This window comes from Glycine max, chromosome 2 (genome assembly GCF_000004515.6).
Source record: "Glycine max cultivar Williams 82 chromosome 2, Glycine_max_v4.0, whole genome shotgun sequence".
Classification (NCBI taxonomy): Eukaryota; Viridiplantae; Streptophyta; class Magnoliopsida; order Fabales; family Fabaceae; genus Glycine; species Glycine max.
The window spans coordinates 46,291,345-46,307,590 of NC_016089.4; the positions used below are offsets into that span (position 1 = coordinate 46,291,345).

The 16,246-nt window shown below is 38.6% G+C and overlaps 1 protein-coding gene across 6 annotated transcripts in view; it reads right to left on the reverse strand.

Moving 5' to 3' along the window:
- Positions 1-16,246, reverse strand: part of LOC100778607 (anaphase-promoting complex subunit 1) — a 39,861-nt gene that overhangs the window by 1,801 nt on the left and 21,814 nt on the right. For 3 of the 6 annotated variants that reach the window (XM_041008997.1, XM_041008991.1, XM_006575480.4), the window contains 17 exons: positions 5,868-5,939; positions 5,634-5,705; positions 4,979-5,072; positions 4,824-4,903; positions 4,664-4,735; positions 4,480-4,557; positions 4,241-4,362; positions 3,987-4,147; positions 3,651-3,727; positions 3,458-3,571; positions 3,274-3,375; positions 2,492-2,632; positions 2,219-2,392; positions 1,950-2,013; positions 1,713-1,852; positions 1,474-1,631; positions 163-241 (listed from right to left, as the gene is read on the reverse strand). In XM_041008997.1, coding sequence (XP_040864931.1) covers positions 163-241; positions 1,474-1,631; positions 1,713-1,852; positions 1,950-2,013; positions 2,219-2,392; positions 2,492-2,632; positions 3,274-3,375; positions 3,458-3,571; positions 3,651-3,727; positions 3,987-4,147; positions 4,241-4,362; positions 4,480-4,557; positions 4,664-4,735; positions 4,824-4,903; positions 4,979-5,072; positions 5,634-5,705; positions 5,868-5,939 — 1,800 coding nt within the window. The remainder of the gene's footprint in view (positions 1-162; positions 242-1,473; positions 1,632-1,712; positions 1,853-1,949; positions 2,014-2,218; positions 2,393-2,491; positions 2,633-3,273; positions 3,376-3,457; positions 3,572-3,650; positions 3,728-3,986; positions 4,148-4,240; positions 4,363-4,479; positions 4,558-4,663; positions 4,736-4,823; positions 4,904-4,978; positions 5,073-5,633; positions 5,706-5,867; positions 5,940-16,246) is intronic. The other 3 variants (XM_041008998.1, XM_041008995.1, XM_006575481.4) reach the window with 1 other exon arrangement.

Here is a 16,246-nt window from a genome sequence, read left to right on the forward strand (position 1 = left end):
GAGATTATTGACTGCTTGAATATTTACTTATGGATAAACAATTTATTTGAAATGCCACATGTATGATCAAAATGGAAACGCAACCAGTATTGAAGCTTTTAGATTGGGTCATCGTTGTTTATTGAATTTAGGAAATACAAATTAACCTTCTAAGCACATTACCTGTAAAAGAGCTGGTCTATCCTTGGTTACACACTCAAATAATACTTGCAAGCAGAATTCCTTGAAATCAACATCAGATCTGCAAGTATTTTTATTAATTTATTTAGATATTGAACCATCTTTACAACAAAAGGAATGTAATACTATCTGCAACAAGTCTGCATAATTAGTTATACTTAAATCATCTTTGACTTATTATCTATGATCTTCAATATAAATCTTGGGAATAACAAAATGTAAATGTAAATGGTTTGAGAACCCAATAAAGAAAAAGAAAAGAAAAACTTTTTGAAGGAAAGCCCTCATCAGGCATGTCTGGCTGATTATGATGAAAAGATAAATGAATGTGACCTTTCCCTCCAGGTTACTTTCAGCGTGTAACATATTGTAATTGTGTGAAACTATAGATCACAAATGAGGCTCCTTTACTCCCCCTTCAATCACAGTACATGGCTAAGATGATCTGATCTGACCAATAAAGTTTATGCCTCTATCTTGGAAGTTTGAGGTAGTCTCCAGTTTGAATATTAATTTGACTAAATGGTATTTCAGGTTTGAAGAATAATTTGACCAAGACTAATTGTGCCTCTATTCCCAGAGGTGTAGCTCAGCGGATAGAGAATTATGATAAATTTTATTCAGGTGCTGGGGATGATAACATAATTCATTAAGTTAAATGGGAGATCTGTTGCAGCCCACAAATGAATGTGGATTAGATCTTGGTAACTAGCTGTCCAAAAACATTGTCATGGCATTTTTCTAGGGATAAATGTTTATGGCACAAGGTAATTTGAATTATATATGGTCCTTATCCACACAGTTTAGATGTCAATGTAGCAGTGAATGAGACTTGCTAGCCCTTGGAATTTTTTTCAGATATTTTCATTTTATAAATCCAGTTTCATCATCAAGGATTTTGGGAGAATGGGTGGGTGATGTCCCTTTCTCAGCTTTTCTTCATCGTGTTCAGCTCAGAGTGGCCACCCCCCATAAACAGAATAGCAAATAGAGGATAGTGGGATGACCACTGTTATGAATGAGCAATCAGAGTTTTCCCATCTTTACAATTTTTTATTTATTTTCTACAGCCAGATATGATTCCACTATGTATATGAAAGTCATACTTAGATTTGTTCCCTTTGTGCAACTCAAATAAAATTTAAGTTTTTAATTATTCATTAAAGGGCATCTGACCAGTTGTTCATCAAAAGATTTAAGAAACATTTCATAAATCAAAAAAGTAGAATGAAATAATAAAAAGATAATCAAACAGAACATGGATGCCAAAACAATCTAGAAATATGAGCTTACCTATTATACCAAGAGGGGTCACAGCAGAGTTGTGCAAAAGCAATCAAACTAGGATCAGATGAGAAGGTACCAACCAACTGATCAACTGTGATAGAACCAGACCCACTACGAATGTCCGTGATTGTATCAGATGCTTTCAAACTTGTCAGGCCGAACACCTAGATCAAGCAAACAAATAAAGAGGGTGTTAATACTTGTATAAACATGTGTAGCAGGATCATAAACTACGTAATTTCAACCTTGTGCATTGCCCGTGACAGCAGTGACTGGCACCCAATGGGATCATCAACATATGAACAAGCTCCAACCTTTCTTTTGATGAAAAGAATACCAGAATTAAATGGACTATTCTTGTCTCCAAAATTCCACCAAAGTTTATCTGTTATTAAATGCGCAATTGGGGTTACTAATTCAAAAAGTATATAATTCTAAAAACCTCATCAGTATAAGATCACATCATAATAGTTTATGTTTACCTTCAGGTGTAAAGTCTATTACTTGAGGCCAGTAGCGAGGTCCACAAACACGTATTCTTTTCAACTGTAACCATCAATGCCAATACAAATTAGTCCTACAACTACAAGGCTACAAATGCTTTTCTTTGCTTCAACAATAAGAAAAGCTACCAAATAAAAGATAATTCAAACAGAACAGAGAATTGTGAACCAAAAAAGATAAACTCAAAAAGACAAATCAAAGTACCCCACAGATTTCATTCAGAGACCATCCAGACACTCAGACTTACAATTGAACGTTCTGGCAGAAGGCAAGGGGTGACCTCGCAAAAGCTGGATTCTGCATAGTGCTCAGTTTCTTTGACTGTGACCTCAAGAGGAGCATAAACAGGCAGACCTGTGTCAACATCAACTGTTTGAATCCATCGTGCCTCTGTCGCAAGGACATAGAGATGGCGAAATGCCTGCAAATTTTTTTTTTTCAGAACTTAATTTTCAATAGTAAACTAACAAACATTTAAGCCTTTATCACAAGGTATTGTAATTACATCAATCTAATATACCTGAAGGTGGCATCTGTTATCATTTGGACCAGTTGGCAAGCGTGGATATAGAGTAATTAGCAAAGCAGCAATGGAATGGTTGTTTGTCGAAAACGTTCTCATTCCACCACCAAGAAACAAGAAACCAATAGCTAAGCTTACCTAGAACATCAGGTTTATAAAACAAAAATAAGGGAGACTGAAGAAGGCTAATTATTACCAAACTCATGTGAAAAAAAATAAAAATTCAAGCATATATAAGATGTTGCATGAATATAGATCATGTAATGATGTAAACAAAATTTGTTTTACCAAATGAAGTAAAGGAATATATGAATTTCAAACTGATTCTTTGATATTACTATCATAATACAAGATATCTGAATCACCAAAAGCCCTTCGTCTACTGATGTTTATATGCATGTATCATGTATGCATGCATGAAGAGAAGAAACTTAATGTACATGAATACATAAGCAGACTTTTTTGGTTCACCAGACACCAAATGATTGAAGAGAATTTTTCACTGATTCTTTTATCTAAAGCCCAACTGCCTAACACACAAACATTTTTGCATAATATAGACACAACTTGTGGACATGAGATAAAAAGACAATTTGAAGATCATTAGCCGTTTAGCATAATGGTACCAACCCACCTCCAGCCACTTTAAGGTAGGGCAGTTCAATCCCCAACCCCCTGAAAATTCAAGTTCCAAATCCAGCCTCTCATATATATCCAGATTTTATTCTTTAAGAAAAATTATAAAGTTAAAAAGCAAGAAGACAACTTCCAGAACTTACTGCCATCTGAATACCATAACTTGACTGCCCATCTGCACAATTTCTGCTCCTTAGGAATCTCAACAACCGAAAGGTTTGTAAATGTCCAGACCCAGCCATAACCTGGTATTAGAAGTTTAACCATAGAATTCCGGTCATGATCTTAATCTATAATTGACAATGGACAGAAGGAGGAAGCAGGTACCACAGATAGAGAAAGAACAATAAGGTGAAGGCATGTTTCCAATGTGCCCCGATCAATGTAGCGAGACAGTCCCTTTGGGAAAACCTTTCCACATGTAGGAGAAACAGGCTTCATCTGCAAGATAAAAGTAAACCATCTAAAACCAACCACTTAACATGCATGGGGGAGTTAGGCAACGTAATTCTGGACTGACCTCATTAAGAAAGTAAATAGAAAATTCATAAAGTAATTCCTGTGCATTTTCATTTCTTGTGCCAGCAAACATCAGTCCTGACATGGTTAAGAAGAATAAGTTTTAAGACAAAGACTAAACAGTACCACAACCACTGAGTTGTAAAAAAAAATATAAAAGATAGAAGGAACCGTGGTTAAGAAAATAACATCAAGGACAATAGTAACAATCAGGATTTAAATAATTTCATTCAGTGTTATGATTACTATGTCATATAAAGAATTTGGATAATAACAACATGCAAGCACTCTGTTAAATTTATCATAAAACGAATGCAAAGACTAGAGAACATTTTACCAAGTGATATACAAGCTCCAGTTATTATATTAACATAGGCCTGTATAAAAGCCTCAGCATCCATATCATCAATATCATTGTCATCACCTCCAATCCCTTCTACAGCACATCTGACAATCTCAGGAATTTGGGACCAAACCCAATCTTTTGAGGGATTAACCCTACAAAAAAAAATATGCAGTAAACATGGATCAAAAGGGTGGCAAACAGATCCAAGTAGATTGTTGCAATAACTTAAGGAAACCAGTACAAACCTGCTCCACATTATTAAATTTCGAGCAATGACTCTAAGCATTATAAAGTCAGGCCTCACATATTGCAAATCAAAACCTGTATTGGGAATTGAGAGCCTAGACACAATAGCCTCAGATTCTGTCTGTCAAAAGAATAAAGACCAAAGTTATAAAAGGTAGAAAACAACTTGAATTGCAGCAGATAAACAGACTTCTTGTTGCCATTACTACTTATTGTAGAGTGAGCTCATTCAAAGCACCTTCATAAACATCAAAGCAATGGCGATGATGGCTCCAGGTGCAGTGACATCAATATTGACTGTTGTCCCATCCATCATCTACAACAAGTACAAATGTTTAAATTAGTTATGCAAAAGAAAGTCTCAACTATAATGTATCATACAATTTTATTTCTCTTTTATTTCATTACGGAAAAAAAATTACAAATTGAATTCTCTGAACCTGTGCAGATCCACGACTTTCGTCCATTGAGACTGTCGAAAAATGAGATCTCTCCTGATGCAGAAGTACTTGAGCATTATATGCAATTATAAACATTTTCAACAAGGAAAGAAATGACAGGAGAATTTGTGAATTCCATTACATTGTGTACTTTGTCACCGATATAGAGAAACAGACGATTCACAAACGTGTCAATGAAACCAAGTGCATCTTCTCCCCGTCCTTCAGGCAATATATTTTGGTTAGATAAAGAACCAGAAAACCAAAATCCAAAACCTATTATTTAAGCATTCATACCCAGTGCAACAAGACCCAGTGCAAATCCTGCAGAAACAGCATGACCCTCTCGCTCAAGAACATTATCACCTCCACTTCGGCGCCCAATTTCACCCTGAAAAAAATACATATAGATGTAGGGGAAGACCTAAAAGAAGAAATTAAATCAAACAGAAACATAGGAGACAAACAATTTAGTAAATTGAGAAACATAGGAGACATAGGTATTATTATTTAGAATGAAACGGCATCATGCAAAACAAAAAAGAATCATGAAAGAAATTTATGCACTGCTACTAAGGCTGGTTTGTTCAAAATACAGACCATAGGATCTGTGCACATACCAGACAGATAATATCATGCAAGCAAACAACTTTGATAAACCAATTCCTAAACACACAAGTGCACAAATGATAATAGATTATAAATATATCAAAACTTCAAGCTAATTGCATATAATGGAAGTGGAAAGAGGAAACAATAATGTAAAACATAGTATCATACCAACTGGTTAAATGGTCCAAGAAAGTAATAGAATTCAGCAGAATAAATAGTACCAGTTCAACCATAATCAACCTTCATGTTCCCTTTATCTTGATGGCATGCAAGAATTAAATAACTTGGCATATGTTCAACCATTGAATAAACAGCAGATCAAGACATGAAATATATTTACCAATAAAACCTGCATTGTTTGTGGGTGAGCTGAACCTTCATATAAAATCCCCAAAGACATTAAAGCAGCTGACTGAAAAAATATAAATTTCTTCATGAGAAAAAATGAAGCAAGTGAAAGCCACAACTTTGGGCATTTATAATTTCTCTTCTGATGTTAGAAAGCACCAGCAAAGGAGGGAGGGGGTGAAAGGGGCCAATCTAAAGTGAACAAATAAAATAAACATAAAGATACCTGGAGCAAGGTTGGAACCTCTAACTCTGGATAGGAAGATGGATGTCGTACAGGAATATGAAAATAAAGTGTCTGCCAGTGAATAATTATCAGTTTTCCCAACATAGCAGGCAGAAGGGATGAGATAAGGGGTTAGTATGCATGTTATCAAAGAAGTTGTGAAATATAAAGATGCTGATTTCATGCATTAAAGGGCACAAACAAATAAAACACAATCTTCTAGAGATATGGGCAATGTAGTCCTTATAAAGCTTAAGCAAACATCACCTCACAAGCCAATTTTGTGAGGTTGAGTTCGGTCTGATTGAGCACTTGTAGTTGTTACAAACCAGAAAAAACAGAGCAATAGAATAGTAAAAACAAATGATCAAAAAAGTGAGGATTTTATTCGTGACTGAAAGTATGAAGCAATTACAGAAAAAGGAATGAACAATCCCCAGAGTTCTGACTCAGAGCTAGGCTCCGTATTAGGAAGTTAGTACTCCCTAACCATAATGGAATAATAGTACAATCTAAGGTGAGTCCCCCCATTCTCTTTCTTACTCCTTATAACTAGGAAGAATATTTCCCTCACTCCCATAACACGTCACAATCATTTCTAACAACCTTAGCCACTTTTTCCTTTATTACCCCTTCTAGAATATACTAGCCAAGTTCTGGGCCCTCTTGTCTCATGATGAGCTAATTCCTCATGTGGCACTGAATCAACAGCATGGCCCCTATCAACACCTCCTTCTTCAATTAGAACCTTGTCCTCAAGGTTGAAAGTTGGAAATTGACTTTTCATCATTATAACATCCTCCCATGTGGCCTCATCAGTAGTTTTACCCTTCCACTGTATCAGAACCTGCTTGATCTCTTCTCCTTGCTGTTTAATTTTTCTAGTGCCCAACACAGCCTCAGGTTCAAAGATTTCTGTTTGTTCATCACTCAACAGCTCCGGCAATGCCTCTTCTTCATGATACTCGCCTATTGCCTTCTTAAGTAGTGAAACATGGAATACTGGATGAACTTTTGATCCTGTAGGGAGCTTCAATTTATAAGCAACAGCTCCAATTCTCTCAAGAATAGGGTAAGGACCATAATATCTTGCAGCCAACTTTGCATTAATTCTAGTTACTACAGACTGTTGTCTGTGTGCCCTGAGCTTCACAAAAACTCACTCTCCAACCACAAAGCTTCTGTCTATTCTTTTCTTATCAGCTTGTCTCTTCATTCTTTCTTGAGCTCTCAGCAATTGGCTTCTCAACTGTCTCAATGCTTCATCTCTATCTATCAAATCCCTCTGGACTGCTTCTATTCTGACTTCACCTTGTAACCACCTTATCAACTTAGGGGGGGGCCTGCCATATACAATCTCAAATGGGGTCTTATCTGTAGAAGCATGAAAGTTGGTATTAAACCAATATTCTGCCCAGTGCACCCACAACACCCATGTTTTTGGTTGATCAGCCACAAAACACCTTAAATAGGTCTCTAGGCACCTATTCACAACTTCTGTCTGTCCATCCGACTCTGGATGATAGGCAGAGCTCATCTTGAGTTGTGTTCCTTGCATCCTAAACAATTCCTTCCAAAAACCACTTACAAACACAGGGTCCCTGTCACTTACTATACTCACTGGTATCCCATGAAGCTTAACTATCTCCTTACAAAACACATCAGCAATGCTTCTTGCTGTATAAGGATGCTTAAGTGGTATAAAATGTGAATACTTGGACAGTCTATCCACAACTACTAAGATAGCTTCATACCCTCTGGATTTGGGCAATCCAGTAATAAAATCCATCGATATGTCATCCCATATTTGCTCTGGAATAGGTAATGGCTGCAGCAAACCTCCTGGAGCAGTAGCCATATATTTCTGTCTTTGACAGATATCACAACTCCTCACATACTCCTGAACAGTCCCTTTCATTCCCATCCAATATACATTTGCTGCAATCCTCCTATATGTCTTATAAAAACCTGAATGACCCCCTTGGGGAGTGGCATGGAATTCTTGTAGCAACACAGGAATCAATTGTGACTGACTGGATAAAACTAACCTTCCATTGTACATCAACACACCTTGCTTGTAGACATACCCTGGTTTTGCCTTAGGGTCTTGCTGCAAAGCCTTAATAATAGATTGGAGCTTCTCATCTTTTTGTATTTCCATAGTTACTTGCTGTTTCTGATCCCATTGTGCATAAGATGTGATGGTGTTCAACTCTGTCCTTTCATACATTCTTGACAGAGCATCTGCCCCCTTGTTCAACCTTCCTTGCTTGTACACAATCTCAAAATCATACCCCAACAACTTGGCTGCCCAATTCTGTTGCTCAGCAGTAACTATTCTTTGCTGCATCAACTGTCTCAAGCTCTTCTGGTCAGTATAAACTGTGAACTTCCTGCCTAAGAGATAAGGTCTCCAGTGCTGTATGGCCAAAACTACTGCCATCATTTCTTTCTCATAAGCAGATTTTGTCAGATTTCTCCTCCCTAATGCCTTGCTGAAATAGGCAATTGGTCTTTTGTCTTGCATGAGAATTGCTCCAATGCCTCCACCTGATGCATCACTCTCAATGACAAACTGTTTGGTGAAATCAGGCAAGGCCAACACTGGTGCAGTAGTGAGTCTTCTTTTCAATTCTTCAAATGCTTGTTGGGACTCCACCCCCCACTTGAAATTATCTTTCTTTGTCAACTCTGTCAGTGGCCTAGCCACCTTCCCATAGTCTCTAATAAACTTTCTGTAGTACCCAGTAAGTCCCAAGAACCCCCTCACCCCTTTCACATTCTTGGGGACTGGCCATTGGATCACACTCTTCACTTTGTTCGGATCCACTGCTACTCCTGCTTCACTAATTACATGGCCTAGGTACTCTACTGATTTTTGGACAAACTGACACTTCTTTTTGTTAACAACCAAACTGTGTTGAGCTAACATTTTCAAAACAGTCTCCAAATGTTTCATATGATCCTCCCATCCTCTACTATAAATCAAAATATCGTCAAAGAAAACCAGCACACATTTTCTTAACAATGATCTGAATACCTCATTCATTAAGCTTTGGAAGGTTGAAGGGGCATTCATGAGTCCAAAAGGCATCACTAAGAACTCATAATGGCCCTCATGTGTTCTGAATGCAGTCTTGCATACATCACTATCCTTGACTCTCACTTGGTGATAACCAGATTTTAGATCAAGTTTTGAAAAGAAATTAGCTCCATGCAACTCATCTAATAACTCTTCAATAACGGGAATAGGAAATTTATCTGGTATAGTTACCTTATTCAAGGCACGATAGTCAACGCACATCCTCCATGTACTATCCTTCTTCTTCACCAAAATGACAGGGCTGCTAAAAGAACTAGTGTTGTGTCTAATGATTCCAGCAGTGAGCATTTCCTGCACTTGCCTCTCAATTTCATTTTTATGATGATGTGGATATCTATAGGGCCTAACATTGACAGCCCCATGCCCTTCTACAAGGTTGATTGCATGCTCTTTATTCCTCCTAGGGGGCAAGCCTGAGGGTTCTCTGAAAATATCTTCAAATTGTACCAATAAATGATCCAACTCCACCTGCTGGTGTTTAGTCAAACACTGCACCTCACTTCTTTCTTGAGTCTCTAAGCCCCACAACACTTCTTGATCACTGAGCTTGGGTTTGCTCAAGATACTCTGCAGAGCTACTAACTTCTTCTCATGCCCATCAATGCCTTGTAGAGTCACCCACCTCTTATCACTCCAAAAACTCATGGTCTGCTGGCGCCAATTCACTATCATGTCACCCAATGTTTTCAACCATTCCATGCCCAAAACAACATCAATGCCTCCCAACTCAAATAAATGCAACTTGGGAGATATTGTGAAACTCCCAATGCCCAACTCCATTCCACAACAAACTCCTCTTGAGCTCCTGTAACACCCATCTCCCAACTTGATATTCATCACAGGTGTTTCTTCAATTGGCCACTCCATTTTATGCACCAGCTTTTGTGAGATAAAATTGTGCGTTGCACCACTATCCACCATCACTAGCACAGGAACCCCTTGGACTTGACCTTGGAATTTGACGGTTTGGTGGTTTTCAAAAGCAATGTGATTCAAGTTTAAGATGCACATCTCACCACCCTCTTCCTCTTCTGATTCGTCTACCTCAACCGCCAATACATTCGCCTCTTGCTCTGCTTCGGCGTCGTCATCCACCACCAAAATGCGTAACTGTTTGTCGGGACATTGGTGGTTTGGATGGTAGGGGCCTTTGCACTTAAAACATAACCCCTTCTGTTTCCTATCCATGAGCTCTTGGTAGGAAAGATGCGTGAAGCCCCTATCTCTAGGCCCAGTCCTCCTTCTATCTGAATGGGCTGGCTTATCAGCATTGGGCCCATTAGCATTACTTCTTGCACCCCCTGTTGCTTCCACCTCACGCCCCTTTACCATGACCCAATCGGACCCGGATTTGCTGGATCCATAGGAATTGGGCCGGTGTGACCCATTTCCAGATTTAGGCCCACGATAGAAATTTGACCCACCACCTTTTACTTCTCTCTCCACCGCCCTAGTCACCTGAAGAAGCTTCGATCGATTCATCTCTCCCATCGTCGCCAAGCTTCTAACCTTCCCACAAATCTCCGGCTTCAATCCATGTAAGAAATATCCCAGAAATTGTTTGTCTAGAAGTTTTGGAATCTGAGCTATTAAATACTCAAATTCTGTTATGTACTCATCCACTGTTCCTCCTTGTCTCAACTCCGTCAGCTGCTCATACACATCACCCTCTCCGTAACCTCCATACCTTCCTAGCAGTGCTTCTTTCAACCCTTCCCATGTCAACCCTTCATTTTCACTCCATAAAGAGTTGAAAAAATGGATCGTCGATCCCTCCATACACAGCTGAGCCAATCTGATCTTCACTTCCGGCGTCGTTTCTTGGACGCGAAAGTAGATCTCTGCTCGCGAGATCCATCCCGCCGGATCCTCGCCGTTAAACATCGGAAGCTCTACTTTCTTCACAGCGTGTCGAAATTCCGACAACACCGCACCTCCGCTTTCACCGGAACTGTTACCACTTGAGCCCTCCTTCTCTGGATACCCTTTTCCTTCCGGCGTTTTCTGTTTCACCCCACTCGCACCTTCATCCTGCTGAACGGATTTTCCAAAACACTTCTCCAACAACGCGATTAAGGTCGCGTGATTCTCCTTCACATTGTTTTGAACCTCCATGAGCGTGGTACGTACCTCCGACACTTCACTCTCCAATGTTGTAACCTTAGCTTCCATTTGTTTGAACACTGGTAGTGTAACTTTCTTAGGTGGCATCCACTGGCTCCGGCGTCGTTATCCGGCAGGTCGGACCAGTTTGTTACAAACCAGAAAAAACAGAGCAATAGAATAGTAAAAACAAATGATCAAAAAAGTGAGGATTTTATTCGTGACTGAAAGTATGAAGCAATTACAGAAAAAGGAATGAACAATCCCCAGAGTTCTGACTCAGAGCTAGGCTCCGTATTAGGAAATTAGTACTCCCTAACCATAATGGAATAATAGTACAATCTAAGGTGAGTCCCCCCATTCTCTTTCTTACTCCTTATAACTAGAAAGAATATTTCCCTCACTCCCATAACACGTCACAATCATTTCTAACAACCTTAGCCACTTTTTCCTTTATTACCCCTTCTAGAATATACTAGCCAAGTTCTGGGCCCTCTTGTCTCATGATGAGCTAATTCCTCATGTGGCACTGAATCAACAGCATGGCCCCTATCAGTAGTTTAGTATTTTTCTATTCTTCTTAGCTCAATCGACATCTCTTTGACCCTTATTTTCTCACTTTAACTTAGTTTTGGTCTTTGGCAAATGATTGAGCTTAATTACTAATTGTGGCTTATTTTAAGATTTTTGTGCTCACTTGACCTATCTGTCTTGTGCAGGGCCTATAGGACACTACAAAACTCCAAATGGAGTGTGTGAGTAGTCCCTGGAAAGCTAAGAAAAAGATCTTCAATTTTGTCACAAATAAGCTTGGGCCATTTCTGTCATTTCAAGGGTAAAATTCACTTGGAAGTCAGAACCTCTGCACTTGAATAATTGGGCTGCGAATTTGGGTTTTGTTTAGTGTTGTCAAATGGCGGTTACAGCGGCACCATGGCGGTATGGCGTGGCGGTTTTTTGAAAAAACGCCACCAAAGAGCATTGGCGTTGCGGGTTTCAAATGGCGACGCCATGGCAACCGCCATAGGCTTAACGGTGGTGGCGGAGTTATGGCAGAAGAAACTTCTCTTCTTTTTGAAAATTTTCCCAAAATTACAGATTGGGTCGTCTTGGGCTGACCCGACCCAACCCTAAACCAAGTTTTCGAATCAAAATGGGATGAGCAGCACGCAGCACGCGAACTCCAGCGCGAGCACGAGCAGCAAGCAGCAAGCTGCACGCACCAGCAAAGACGGCACCACGCACGCGAGCAATGGATGGCGGCAGTCTCACCCGAAGTCGATGACGGCACCACGCGAGCACCACACACGCGAGCAACGGGCGGCAGCAACGGCTACAAATTGTGACGACTACAGGCACGCGAGCATTTTATTTTTTTTTTTACACCCTTTTTTACTTTTTGGTTCTATTTTTTTTGTTTGTTTGACACTCTATTACAATTTTTGGTTGTGCTTTTTTTTTTCTGTTCAGTCCTCTTCTACTAATTACAATGACTGAACCATCATCTAATGCTGCAACAAGAAAAAATAAGACAGACTCTGGTTGAAAGTATTGTCATCCACTTGTAAAAGGGGATACAAACACCATTGTTTGTAATTACTGTGGAAAAATCACAAAAGGAGGAATAACGAGAGTCAAAGAACACTTGATTGGGAAGTCGGGTAACGTTGCATCTTGTAAGAAAACTCCACCAGATGTAGTCGAAGAGCTCAAGGAATATATGTCTAACAAAAAAAGTGGGACCCAACCACTTACAGTAGTTCTAACAGTGGTAATGTGCCAAATATAAGAGATTTTGAATTTGGTGAACCAATTAGATGTGATGAAAGTGAAGATGAGTTTGCGGACTCTTGCAATGCTATTGCTTTGGCCGCAAAGACAAAGTGTGAGACTAAAAAAGGACCAATTGACAGGTTTTGTAAGAATCCAGACAATGCAATCAATCGAAAAAAAATGGAAATGTTGAGACAAATGAGCATAAGAGAGTCAATGGATAAGAATGAAGTATTGAAGGTGCATCAATATATTGCTCGCTTTTGGTACCAAGCTGGTTTGTCATTCAACCTCATTAAATTGAAAAGCTTTGAAAATATGGTTGCAGCCATTGGTTAATATGGGCCACATTTGTCCATTCCAAGCTATCATGACATCAGAGTTCCTCTCCTAAACAAGGAAGTTGAATACACTGAAAAGCTGATGAAAGGCCACGGGGAGCAATGGGTCAAGTATGGTTGTACTATTATGTCTGATGCATGGACTGATCGAAAACAAAGATGCATCATTAATTTTTTGGTTAACTCTCAAGTTGGTACAATGTTTTTGAAGTTTGTTGATGGCTCTAATTTTGTGAAGACAGGTGAAAAGCTTTTTGAGTTGCTTGATGTTATTGTGGAGGAAGTTGGAGAAGAGAACGTTTTTCAAGTTGTAACTGATAATGGGAGCAACTATGTTTTAACGGGTAAGTTGTTAGAAGACAAAAGGAAACATATTTATTGGACTCCTTGTACAGCCCATTATATTGATTTGATGCTTGAAGACATTGGGAAGCTTCCCTTGATAAGGAAGACAATTAGAAGGGCAATTAATCTAGTTGGGTTTATCTATGCCCATTCTAGTATCTTAAGCTTGTTGAAAAATTGTACAAACAAGAGGAAATTGGTGAGACATGCTATTACTAGATTTGCCACTTCTTATCTAACCTTGGAAAGGCTCCACAAAGAGAAAGGTAATATTAGAAAGATGTTTATTTCTGATGAATGGATCTTAAACAAGTTATCTAAGGAGCCTAAGGGGAAAGAAGCTGCAAAGGTAGTGATCATGCCTTCTTTTTGGAATAGTGTGGTTTACACTCTTAAAGTCATGGCTCCACTTGTCAAAGTGCTTCGTCTTGTAGATGATGAAAGGAAACCAACCATGGGCTATATTTATGAAGCAATGGACAAGGCAAAAGAAACAATTATCAAGTCTTTCAACAACATCGAAAGCAAGTACAAAGATATGTTTGCAATCATTGATAAAAGATGGAATTGTCAGTTTCATAGGCCATTGCATGCAACTACCCACTTCTTAAATCCAGAGTCCTTTTATGACAACACTGATTTGGAGTTTGATTTTGAGGTCACCAATGGATTGTTTGATTGCATTAAGAAATTGGTTCCACAATTTGATGTGCAACAAAAAATTCAAACTGAGTTGCATCTTTACAAGATTGGTGTTGAACACTTTGGTTCTGAGTTTGCAACGGCTCAAAGGAAAACTCATTCTCCTAGTAAGAAACTTTTACCAAATGACAAATACAAATACTATACCATTTTTTTTATGTAGTAATGTTACAATTCAGAATTCTAAGTTATGCTCTTGGTTGGTATTGTAGCACATTGGTGGCGAATGTTTGGGTCACAAACTCCAAATTTGCAAAAGCTAGCTATTAAAATTTTGAGTTTGACTTGCCGTGCTTCAGGATGTGAAAGAAATTGGAGTGTATTTGAGCAAGTAATTGTGACAAAACTCTAAATATGCTTTTTAATTTTTATTTAATTTTGATGGTCAAGTTTTATTTGGAGTGTATTTGAGATTGAGATCACACACATAGTGTCAATTGGTTTTTAAGTTGAAATCTAACATGGTATCAAAGTCTGTAGCCCATCTTAGTTCTTAACTGTTCTAGTAGGCTCGTCTGTATTGGCAGGCATCTGTGGAGAGGGGTGTTAGGAAGTCCCACATTGTCTGCCTCTGTTCTTGGGGTGCAGCTTATATATCTGTTGAGTAACTTCACTTAGTAATTGGTTTTTAAGTTGAAATCTAACAGTTACAAATGTGGTCAACCCGATAGAAACTAAAGGCGGTTCGCTAGAGATGTGTCACGCATCGTGTGTGTGAACTTCACGTGTGAGGGCCCTATGTGGGGCCCCATGGACAATGTGGCAGTCTTTGGCGGTGTTTTGAGAACAACTTTTATTATAACCTAAGCTCTAGATACCATATAACAGTGTTTTACCATAATGTTATGTGTCAAGAATGACCTTATAATCAGCAAATAAGGTCAGTATTGATTACATAGGATCAATCTAATAATGAGATGATATAAAATTCTATGCTAGATCTGTTATTGGGTCACCTATATTTCATATTTGTCCATGCTCTAGATATCTATTCCTAGGCATGAGAGGGATCACCTGCATATTTTCACACTCCAAATGTCTGGTCGTGGGCATGAGGGGATATGTTGAGATCCCACATCAACTAGAGATATTATAAATGTAGTTCCTATAAAGCTTCGGCAATCTTAACCTTACAAGTTGATTTTATAGGGTTGAATTAGGCCCTAAGTCCACATTCTAAAATGATATCAGAACCTATCCTCGACTCATTATTTGGATCACCCGTATTTTTTGTTTGTCTATTTCTAAGCATGAGGGGGTGTTGTTATTTGACCATTTGCATTAGTGTGGCACACAAGTCTGGCAATTCAGGTGACAATTCCAGCCATGCTTTGATTCACTCTCTGGTTTGTATCAATGAATGGCTGAGTCAACAATTGACACCATTTTGTGAATCAAATGATTTCTATAATACTCCCAACCAAAAAAAACAAAATCTACTACCATTTTGTTTCCTTGTTTTGGATGAAAGAAGAAATTTATCAAGACAGATCATGTTTGCAAAAATTCACAGTATAGATTGTAAGGGAGGGAGGGAGTTCAATCTAAATTGTTAGCCTAGAACAATTAGAAAAGAAAGGCAACTCAATCCAATTACACTCCTCATTCCTAAAGTCAACCCCATCAACAAAACCATATCCTTGAATTCAATTAATTTTAAGCAAACTTGATAGTCACAACAAATTATAGTTCTAAGTAAAAATATACTATTAAGAAGGCTTATTATTTTATTTTACCACACTAAAATCAAAATATTACCATTTCCTCATGGTCATGGAAAACAGTTGAACTAGGCACATCGCAGATTTAATTTTCATGGAAATCTTGACAAGAATCAGTGTTTTCTATTATACTCCAGCTTGAGATACCTCTTATTTAGTTCCATTAGATTAAACTGTGTAGCGGCCACAGCGTCTATCTGGAACCATAGGAACGCTATGATTTTTAAAAACCAACAGTTTGATATTTCCAAGTTGGTGGATGATGTAATTTTTCTCACCTGGTCTTGGTTG